Raw genomic sequence first — 12010 nt, 5'->3', positions numbered from 1 at the left:
TGGGTATAGTATTCTTGGGTTCAGTCCCTTGCTTTGCATCACTTTATAAATTTCATTCCATTCCCTTCTGGCCTGGAGTGTTTCTGTTGAGAAATCCGTTGATATTCTAGTAGGAGAAGCCTTGTAGGTAACTTTCTGTCTCTCTCTGGCAGCCTTTAAGATTCTTACTTTGTCGTTGGTGTTTGCCAGTTTAATTATGATGTGTCTTGGTATCGGTCTTTTAGGGTTCATCTTGTTTGGGACTCTTTGTGCTTCTTGGGCTTGCATGGTTTTTTTTCTTGCCAATATCAAGGAAGTTTTCTGTCATTGTTTCTTCAAACAGGTTTTCTATTCCTTGCTTCTCTTCCTCTCCTTCTGGTACCCCTATTATGAGAATATTGTTTCGTTTTGTGTTGTCCCAAAGCTCCCTTAGGCTCTCCTCTTGCTTTTCAAGTCTTCTTTCCAGTTGCTGCTGTGTTTGTGTGTTTTTTCTACCTTGTCTTCTAATTCGCTGATGTGGTCCTCAGACTCTTCTAGTCTACTGTTTAAGCCTTCCATTGTGTTCTTTATTGCAGCTATGTTGTTCTTAATCTCCTCTTGGCTCCTTTTCATGTTGGCGACATTCTCATTCGATTCCTTATAATTCTCATTGAGTTGTGTGTATTTGTCATCCAGCCATTTAAACATCCTTATAACCATTACTCTGAATTCTTTCTCTGATAAGCTGCTAGCCTCAATTTCATTTAACTCCCTTTCTGGTGATTCCTTTTTCTTTCCTTTGGGGATTGCTTTTTTGTCTTCCCATGTTTTCCTGTAATGTTTTAAGTATAGATCCAATTGCTTTGCTACCCAGGTTCTTTTGGGGATGGTGCTACTGGTGTAATCTCTCAGTTCTCCTGGGCTTGGTAATCTAGTGTAGCTCCCTACCTGATATATTTGGGTTCTCTTCATGTAGGCTTGCAAGCTTGACAGGCACAACTGTGGTGTCTAGATTTCAGCAGCCATGGAGGGAAGTGTTCCAATTTTTGCTGTCTTGCACCCTTAATTGAAATCACACGTGCCCAGGGGGACTCACAGTGGCACCCAGGAACCGTCTGTTGGGGTGATGGGGCTCGGGGCCTGCACTCTGGAAAGGCGTAACTCTGGTGTCCAGAGTTCTTTAGTTGTGGGGTGGTCAGACTCAGCTTTTGTTGCTGCACCTGTGGTGGATAGGTGCTCACTCCCAGTGGTGGCTCACAGGGGCACCCACGGTGGTACATTTGCCTACGAGGCACACTGAAGCACTCTGAAGGGCCCTGGCAATGTAGCCGCGTAATTGAGGCACCTGTGGGCAGGTATCCAGGATGAGTGAATTCAGAATTTCTACTGCTGGAGGGGAGTGCACCCCTGTTTTTCCAAAATCACACCCATGGAGAGTTCACAGTGGCTCTCTGTGGGTAGATGGGTTCAGGGTGCCTGCCTGTTGGCAATTTGCATCTGTGGAGGTGCATTTGCTGGCACAGAGCTCTGATGCACTCTGAGGGGTCCTGGCACTGAGGTTGAGGAGCTGGGGTGAATATGGGCAGTTATTCAGGAAGAGGGGGTTCAGAATTTCTACTGTGGGGCAGCACGCCCTTGTCTGTGCAGAATCACACTCAGCAGAGTCTCACAGCTGCTCCTTCAGTGCGCTGTGGATAGATGGGCTTAGGGGGCCTGCCTTTTGGAAATGCGCATCTGTGGAGGTGCCTTTGCTGGCGCAGACCTCTTATGCACTCTGTGGGGCCCTGGCTCTGAAGTTGCACAGCTGGGGTGTCCCTGGGCAGTTATTCAGGAAGAGGGAGTTCAGAATTTCTACTGCAGGGCCGTGCGCCCTTGTCTGTACAAAATCACACCCGTGGGGGCTCCCAGTGGCTCCCAGGCACTGCCTACGGATGTCTGTGTGCATGAGAAACGAGTGAATGTTTTGTCTGGAGTTCTGCCGCTGGGGAGGGAGAGGTTTCACTTACTGTTGCCGAGTGGTGCACCTTTGGAGGTGTAGGTCCCAGGGTCCGCGGGTCTGCGGGTGAGGCAGCAGGATTTTGGCTGGAGTGGCTGCTGGGTCGCGGGGCAGTTCCAAGGCCTGTCTGGTTGGTGGTGCTGATGAGTTCCTAAAACAGGCTGTTCTCCCCTTCAAGATGGCGTCGGCTCCGTGCCGGAGTCCCACAGTCTGGGGAGTGCTTGCAGTGGTGGTAGTCTCTCTTTGTCTAAGAGAGCCTGGTCTGCCAGCCCCTGGTGCTCCTATGGGGCTTTAACTGTCCCTTAGTCACACACACACCACTCACTCACTTCCTCTCCCTCACCCCTCCTGCCAGCCACCATCTTCTGAAGCGATCATGTTATTCTTGTCTTTTTCTGACTGGCTTATTTCCCTTAGCATAATATTCTCCATGTCCCTCCATGCTGTCTCAAATGGTAAGAGATCCTTCTTTTTTTTACAGCTATATAGTATTCCATTTACGTAAATGTATGACAGCTTTTTAGCACTGCTATGAACATAGGGGTGCATATATTCTTTCTGATCGGTGCTTCTGGCTTCTTAGGCTATATTCCTAGAAGTGGGACCACTAGGTCAAATGGCAGTTCCATTTTTTAAATTTTTTTAAGGAAACTCCACACTGTTTTCCATAGTGGCTGCACCAGTCTGAATTCCTACCAGCAGTATACTAAAGTTCCTTTTTTCCTACATCTTTGTCAACATTTCTTGTTTGTTGATTTATTGATTGTAGCCATTCTGGCAGCCGTGGGGTGGTACCTCATTGCGGTTTTAATTTGCCTCTCTCTAATAATTAGTGATGTTGAGCATTTTTTTGTATGTCTCTTGGCCATCTGTATGTCCACTTTGGAGAAGTGTCTATTTAGGTCCTCTGCCCATTTTTTAATTGGGTTGTCTTCCTTTTTGTGAGTTGTATGAGTACTTCATATATTTTGGAAATTAACCCTTTATCAGATGTATCATTGGCAAATATATTCTCCTATACAGTGGGTTTCCTTTTCATTTTGATGCTGATTTCTTTTGCTGTGCAGAAGCTTTTTAGTTTGATGTAGTCCCATTTGTTTATTTTTTTCTTTGTTTCTCTTGCCCTAGGCATTGTATCTGTGAAAATTCTGCTACATAAGATGTCTGATATTTTGTTGCCTTTATTTTCTTGTAGGATTTTTATGGTTTCAAGACTTACATTTAAGTCTTTTATCCATTTTGAGTTTATTTTTGTGTATGGTGTAAGTTGGTGGTGTCATTTTTTGCATGTATCTGTCCAATTTTCCCAACACCATTTATTGAAGAGACTATCTTTACTCCATTGTGTGCTCTTGCCTTCACTGTGAAATATTATTGAGCATAATAGCTTGGGTTGATTTCTGGGTTCTCTGTTCTATTCCATTGATCTATATGCCTGTTCTTGTGCCAGTACCACGCTGTTTTGATTACAGTGGCTTTGTGTATAGCTTGATAACTGGTATTGTGATCCCTCCAACTTTGTTCTTCTTTCTCAAGATTGCTGCAGCTATTTAGGGTCTTTTTTGGTTTCATATGAATATTCCAAAAATTCATATGAATTTAGGTCTCCTAAAGCTATGCTTTTCCTTCCTCTCTGCTCTGACTGACTGACCGGTTTGGTTGGAAATTATTCGTTGTGATCTGAGACTAAATGCTGCATAAACCCTAGATACAAGGGTTTAAAATAAGGTTGGGGGAGGTGGTGACTGCGGGCATATGGGTCTTTTGGGCATTCTGCAAGACTGGAGGCATAGAAGCACACAGGACACCTGGGCACTGACCTTACATTTTTCTCCAGGCAAGGATGTGGCCCTTGCTGAGTTTGACTTAATGTTTATAAATATTTCCTTAATGTAAGCACATATATTGTTGGTATACATTCTTCCGGAAGAATGACACCAGACTTGGTATAAAAGTGCAGAGTCGCAGAACAGTGAGGCTCCCAGGCCCCACAAGACCAGTGTTGCTCTCCCTGTGTGCCCCTCCTGCCCCAGTCTGGGGCCTGGGTACTGAGGCAGCACTCTGGGACATGTTGCATGTGCTCCTGAGTGAACCCTTGTCTACTCAGATCAGGAACATGATAATGTCAAAATGTAGATGGAGATGTGTTCCTTTTAGGTTGTATATTGATCTAAATCTGCAGTACTTTTTAATTTTTTAAACTACAAACACATTCTACAGAGCATTTATAGGGAATTTTATACAAAAACATTTGTTGGCTTTGAAGCAAAAAAAAAAAAAAAATGTTCCTCAAAAAAAGAAAATGAAGAAGAGATAAAAGTAAGGGAAGGAAGAAACAAACAATTAGTTTAAAAATGATGGTGGAATAAAATAAATTTAAAAAAATGCATACCTCTGTAGTTGGGAAAGATTTTTACTGACCTTGTTCTCTTGAGCCATCCCTAATTTTTATAGCTTTCATGGTTGGCCTGTGGACCCAAGGGTCTTGGGTTTGATTCTGGTCAAAGGCGCATACCTCAGTTACAGGTTCCTCCCCGGCCTGGTTCCTGTTGGGGCTCATGCAGGAGGCAACCAATTGATGTGTTTCTCTCACATTGATGTTTCTCTCTGTCTTTTCTTCTCTCTTCTTCTCTCCCTAAAAATCAATGGTAAAATATCCTCAGGTGAGGATTAACAGTAACAACAAAAAAAGAGTTAGCTTAGCTGAGGGTAGTTCTCAAGGATGGCTTGTGGCCCACAAACCTTCAGGGCTGAGGACTCCCAGCAGTCCAGAGCAGGTAACTGGCCTTACAGTAGGTTAGAGATGCATGGAGAGGACTCCACCCCCTTTATAACTAATCTCAGTATCCCAATGGGATGCCTTGCCAGGTACTCCAAAATAAAAGTCATAGAACTCTTAGAGTTTAATGAGTGCTATTTTCAGTACAAGATGTTGAAGTTTCTTTTTTATCAATTCAATTGGCATTGATAACAAACTTGCTTGTGTTACCTTCACAAATATCTATTACATCTTCCCATACATCGTTAGGGAAAAGTCTGAGTAACTAAAATGATTGTGCTACTGTTATTTCAGGGTATTGTCAGTAAATAGAATTACCACTCATCTTAATTTTGTAGCTTGTCCCCAATTTTGTGATGTAAATACTAAGGAATGAAACATCTTGATACCAAGTTATGTAAAAACCAACTCATTCTCTACCTTTTTCTGTTTATGTTGTTGGTGAGGTGGACATAGGGTTGATAGGCACTATTATCAAACTTACATTAATGTAAAATTTTAGAAATGTAGTTTAGTATATAAGTGGGTATAATGATATTAATTCCTTTTCAAAGAATGTTCTCAAGATGATTATGATCTGCATAAAGTTATTTTCAACACAAATTATTATAGAAAGTTATAATTACACATAAAATGAATGAGGAAGTGTTACATTCAAGTTACACAATGTAATTTATTAATGAAAGGTTTTTATTAGCTTTACAAGATGTGTTATAATTATTACATAATTTTAGTAAATCTAAATAAGACATTCTGAATTCAAAAAATGAATCTTTTCCATTTTTATCCTAAAATTAAAAACAGCAAATAATATATTTTTAAAAACATTTTTATTGATTTCAGAGAGAAAGGGAGAGAAAGATAGAAACATCAGTGATGAGAGAGAATCATTGATTGGCTGTCTTCTGCACGCCCCTACTGGGGATTGAGCCCGCAACCCGGGCATGTGCCCTTGACCGGAATCGAACCTGGGACCCTTTAGTCTGCAGGCCAATGCTCTATCCACTGAGCCAAAGTAACTAGGGTGAAGAATAGCAAATAATATTTTGAGCCCATTCTAAAACATAACATTTTCCAGATTCTGAAAAGTACTTCTTCTTGGGATGCATTTACTTAAGATGGGAAACTGGTGAATGAAGCTTAATCTTCAAAAGAAAATAGGAGATAGTGGCAACTGTATCTCTTTGGGAAATTGATCCTCTTTATTTCAAGGGTCAGCCATGTATTTAACTGGAATCCAATCCATTAGATTCCAAAAAGCAATTCAGACTTCCCTCAATAGGCTAATTCTTCAAGGTAGAGAATATACTTATTTAAAAATTTGATTTCAGCAGCTTACTATTATGAACCAAGTATAGGACTTTTAGTTCCTCGAGGTCATGTTTAGTCAGCTTGGCTCCTTGGCATGGGCTCATTCATAATTCAGGAAAGCACTGTATTTCCACTTAGGAGATGTGTAAGGGCAGCAATAGCCATAACAGACCTTTTTTTTTTTTTTTTTTTAAGTGATTAATTTATTTTATTTTAAATAAAACTTTAAATTCTTCCCTAGGCATTCACTTATATTTTCAGTTTGTTAACATCTATTCACTCTTTTTCCAAGATTTATTGAGATACAGTTGACATATAACATTGTATAAGTTAAAGATGTACAATATGATTTGCTACACATGAATATTGTGAAATGCATAACAGCATGTTTGTCTTTATATGGTGTAAAGTTCAGATTTCTAATGCATGAAGCATTTGTTTCCAAACACAAATGCTTTCTTGTGGGTGGTTTAAGACCACCCAGAATGTGGTGATGAGAGTTATGGTTCAAAATAAAGCCAATAGGTGTCAGAGCCTTCCTTAATTTTTCTCCCTCCCCAGAAGGGAACAGACCTAAGATATTTGGGACATCATTCGCTTTGATGTTTGGGAGAAGGAGGCCAGCCCCTTTACTTATAGGAAAAGCTTTTTATGGTGATTTTTTTTAAATCAACATTTTAAGTGTCAGCATAAAACAATGGGTGGAATGGTAAGAAAGATATGAAATGGCTTGGATTCTAGTCTTTTAATCTGTTAAAATCTCTATATCTTTATTGACAAAATGAATATAATGTGCCTCCCGCAATAATGTTAATGTGGTTATTATTATATCTATTGATTGACATATTTGACTAAACTATCTCTGATTATCGAGAGTATTTCAGAAGTTTCTATTTTCAGATAATCTCCTTAGGCCTAGGGGGGAATTTTTTTTCATAAATGTATCCAATATGTCACTAACGCCAAATTAGTGGTACACAAGTTAATGAAGAGTCAGTGCATAAAATGAAAATTTTACGTACGTACAGTAATGTCCAGTTGGCCGGTGCCTCGTCCCCTCATGAGGTGAGGTCACTGCCCTCTTGTGATAAGGACAAATCTAAGGGCTCCACTTTCCAGAGGAGATCGGCCCTACGAAGAGTGTGAGTACTTCAAGGAGAGCGTTATAAGGGGAATCTCATTCCCAAACTATTTCTAAACTTTCTCCACTAGTTTAGTGTAAGTTTTAAATGCAAAGATGAAGAATGGCACTGTTCATTAATCATCTTTGTTCTTTTAAATAAGGATCAAAAGGCTCCTAAGATCTTTCTACTTTAAAGAAGTACAACACAGAAATAGGTTTTCTATGTTTAAATGAGGTTGAAATCAGCATTGTTTGTTAATACACTTTGTTTGCTATGAGTTACATCAAGCATGTCAAACTCAAAGGCTAACACGGGCCAAATAAACAAGGTTTAAGTTTATGTGGGCTGCAAAAAAACCCCAAAAGCTTTCATTTTCATAGAAACGTAGGTTTATTTCGATAGAGACATGCCAAAAACAAAGGACTGGAATAAACGAGTCATCGTTAACATACAATAATAAAACATTTTAATAAAAATTAATATTTTTTCTTGAACATTAACTTACCAGACACTGGATAACTATACAAATTAATAAGCGTAATGCAAATAAACCTATTTTTCTTGTTCTCTGAAAGCAAAATATTTCCTGTTGCACACACCAAACAAGTCAATATAAGACTAATGACATGGCAATTGACTGCTAAAATATTCACTGCTAGTATTAGTGGAGAGAGATGGTGTGCCTGCACATAAGGTGCATAAGAAAAATGAATGCAACACGATTATAATAATCAAGTCATTAGAGAACATTGTAGTTCATTATTAATAATCAGTAGCCCTGCGCACAAATCTGTGCACCAGTAGCTCTCTAGGGGGTCTGGCCACTCCAAGCCTGCTGTCCAGAGGCTCTCTGTGGCCCAGAGGCCCATCCGCTGCCAGGCATGGAACGCTTGCCTCGTCGCCACGGCGATGAAGCAAGCATTCCACCAGGCCGCTCATGCAGCCCGCTCTCAGCAGCTACCCTCCTCCCCAGGGGACTGGGGGACTCCAGCAGGGCTGAGAGGACTGGGCGCCGCCATCTTGTGGCTATGGGTGCCACCATCTTTGTGACAGAGTGACAGTTAATTTGCATATTACCATTTTATTAGGTAGGATTATGTATAACAGGATATTATAAAAATTAAGTTACAAAATTTTTATTAAAACATTTCTTACATACCGTTATATTGGCTGGGCTGCAAAAATATTCGTTGTGGGCTGCATGCAGCCCATGGGCCATGAGTTTGACATGCTTGGGTTAAATTATCATCTTTTAAGTACTGTTTGCAAATATTGAGTGACTATGAGTTGTTATGGAATCTTTATTTTATTCTCAGAGTACATGGGTACCTGGACATATGAACACCATTACATGAGCTTCTTGTCTGTATGTGATTGGATTCATGTGTATTACTAGTAAAAGTTTTATATATAGATTTTTTTTTACAATTACAGTTTCCAAGCTTTAATTTGTAAGGTATGGTTTTTAAAGCTCTCCTTCTGTTGCTGTTTTAGGGAGCTTTTTAGGACTCCATTCTTCCTGGATTAGAAGTGCACATATGGAACCCAAGGGGCACCCATGCCTCCACTTACACTTATGGACTAAGCAGTCTGGACCTTGCATGGCTTCTGGGGGGAAATATAAATCTGAATCAAACTGATGACTTTTTAAGCCTTTCAACCAGTTGCTGCTGAGCCAGACCAGCTGTAAGCTGAAACCTCAAGGAAGAACAGGACAAGACTGCAGGCACCATAATGCTTTGCATCTTTCCTAAACAAGAAGTTTCAAGGACTGATGCACTGAGTTGGCAGCCAGGGAGGTTACGGACCAATAACAAGAACCAGAAATGCAGTCGTGTGAATTTTCATGGTGAATGTGCTTTCACAAGGCTCAAGACCCAAAGTATAAGTTTTCATCTATATTTTCTTTTAAAACAATTTCACATAGTCAATTATCCTACTAAAAGTCAATGTCAGATTAGTTACCTTAGTTTTTATGTAGAATGGGTTCAAAAATGAGTGTTTCTGTTTGAGGAAGGTCACTTTTTTGTCATCTAAACTAATTGACTTAGAAGGCTAGAATTGACTTCATTCTGCCTGCCTAAATCTTGGGTTTATTAGTTGAAGCCAATTGACCTAACTAGAAATTAGAGGAAAACAAGTCTTTTAAAGAATCAACACTTCTAACCTCAGCCAGCAGCTCACAAACACCTACCTTCTGGAGCTAGTCATGAGAAGACTGTGTCAGGGAACAAGGTGGGGAAAGGCCGCCCATCACCCTGAGTCCCAAACCACTGAACACACACATTCTAGAGACTTGCATACAAAGATGAGCATATTTCTGTGGAAATCAGTTGGTATGGCAGCATCTGTTACTGTCCCTGTGACAGAAGATGCAGAATTTCTCTTTTATAGAAAAGTATTTATTAAGATAAAGATCTTTTTTTGTTTCTTTCTCTTACCCCTCACCCACCAACCTGTTCTCTGTATCTATGAGCTTGGTTTGTTTTTTGTTTTGTTTTGCCTATCATACTAAGGAATTTAGAAATAAAAACATATATGATCCCTTTACTACTGAAACATGTCACCAAGTGAACAATCTTATGAGACTACACTACATATTATAACCAGGAGAAAAAGCAGTTGGTCAGTGGCCTCTGAGTGAACAGCCCATAACTGCTGCAATGTAGTTTGACCAGTGTTACAGTGTTCCCTCTGATCTCATCAGCTTAGTTAGGACAATAATGTCCCATCTTAGCCAGACAATGCTGATTTAAGTGTGGAGCTTCTGTTCAGATGCTTACCCCATCCCTTCTCACATTGGAATTTATGCACTAGAAATATCTCTATAGCTAAGACAGAAATAAATGCAGATCAGGCATGAACTGGGGATGGCTCATTTCCTTCATCTTTTATGGCCCGGAGAGAAGTTAATTGAATAGGATTTGTTTTTTCTTTCTTAAACCTACATGATCAGATCTGGCCTTTTAACTGATTCCATTAGCTTTGTCCCATTTGTACTTTTTAAAAAAGAAAGACCTTTGAACATCAGTGTGTTAGAATGTACCAAAATATTTTGTTTCAGAATTACCCCATCCAAATCAGTGTCTTTTACCTAAACTAAACATTTAAACTGAACATTAAAAATCTGGACATTATTATCTTCTCACTTATTACCTCATACGTTTCTCTCTTTGTAAGACATCAGTAAAACCTAATGATCCCCTTTTCTGTGGCTAGAACAGTTTCTCTATCCATAGTTTCAGGCTCTGATATGTGCATGTTAGCTTGCCTGAGTTTGTCCTTCTCATGACCTCAGTTCATTTAACTGAAATATGAAATTAGAGTGTCTCATGGTAACTCACAATTTTGTGTGAGCACCCAGTCATAATCGATTGATTTCTACTTTCTTCTTGTTTGTGTGTTGTGTTTTTTTGTCTTGTTTTGTTTTGTTTTACCATAAACCAATAGTTCTTAAACTTTGGAACTCACTAACTCTTATGAGAATTGTCTTTAGGAAACTCAGGTGAAATATTTAGGACTTGACAACAAGATGTCTATGAAAATGCTCTTTAAATTCATATATGTGTTCCATTGTATGCAATCTGATCATTTTTGTTATGAAAGAGGGATGATCAAAGTAAGCCAAGGTTGTGCTCATTTTTGTAACCTGAATATATTTTCCATATGAGCCCTCATTAACTTTAAGGACAAACACTTGCTGGAGAAAGCTAGATTGATGAGAATGAGACTGGCCAAAAATCCTGAAACATCACTTCTTATCAGTAGATAAATATTTAGAGTTGAAAGTCAATTTGATTTGACACTGCATTTGAAAAATCCGGATTATTTTTATTAAGATGAAGACATTTTACCCCACTACTATAGACACATACAGTGTTATATTCTACATTCTTTGTAAACATTTGAGGAAAATCAATTTTTCATTTCACATTATTGTAATACGCTCTATCACTCAAATAAACTCAGCTGCTAGAGTGCTGAAGCTGGAAACTCATTAAGTAATAACATGGCTGGGAGTGCGTAATTGTGACTTTTAATACTGCAAACAGTCATCGACAAGAATGAGACAAGGATTTGAAAGACAACCATATAAAGGCATGAGTTTTCTAATTTTATGTATATGGAATATATATTTTAAATATAAATTTTTCTACTTTAGATAAAGTTAATGTTGTTGTTACCTAGGTTAAGCACTACTTACTGTCTAGGCTAGTAAAAATATAAACAAAAAAAAAGGAAAAAATATATCATTGCCTTAAGGTAGTCAGCTTGACTCAATTTAGATTTCATTATTTTTGTTTTGCATACTGGAATTTTCTTATATGAATAGTTTTGTAATACCTTTTTTATTTGTGAATAAAATTGTTACCTGGTATTCTCATTTGCATGTCTAGAATAAAGTGATTGATGGTGTGAATGCACACCATCTTGCTGTCCCATGTGAGAGTCTCACTAAGTTCTGATCTTTCCAATATAACCCTTTTGGCCCCTCAAACTTTGAGGGAGATTTGAAATCCTTACTAGTAACTGCCTATATTTCTCAGGCATATCAAGCTACTGAAAATGCTTTGAGTTATTCGAGAATCTTTGGTATCAAGATTTTATGATCTCTTTCTTCCCCTTCATTTTATGACACAAAGAAGGAAGGACCTATGGAAGAAGTTTTATGTACTACTATTAATTCTTTATGGAGGGCAATAAGCTTTTCTCCTGCAGAGGCGTAGACTAAAAAAAGATAACTCCACAGAGAAAAACTGGTCACTGTAAGAGTTTCCTTTTTCTTCCTAGCTTCTTACCTTCCTTCCTCAATCCCTTTATTCCTTCTTCCCTTCCTTCCTC

General features: G+C 39.1%; 1 protein-coding gene across 1 annotated transcript in view; it reads left to right on the top strand.

Moving 5' to 3' along the window:
• TNFRSF19 (TNF receptor superfamily member 19) overlaps window positions 1-11145 on the top strand; it is a 134307-nt gene extending 123162 nt beyond the window's left edge. Inside the window, exon 10 of the mRNA XM_080659929.1 lies at window positions 8663-11145. Within this exon, the coding sequence (XP_080516055.1) occupies window positions 8663-8674 (12 nt within the window). The 3' untranslated portion in view covers window positions 8675-11145. The remainder of the gene's footprint in view (window positions 1-8662) is intronic.
• Window positions 11146-12010: the final 865 nt, after the last annotated feature.

The sequence above is a fragment of the Plecotus auritus genome (genome assembly GCF_963455305.1).
Source record: "Plecotus auritus genome assembly, chromosome: 3".
Classification (NCBI taxonomy): Eukaryota; Metazoa; Chordata; class Mammalia; order Chiroptera; family Vespertilionidae; genus Plecotus; species Plecotus auritus.
Note: the sequence above shows the minus strand (reverse complement) of the source record. Positions and strands in the feature narration are given on the sequence as shown.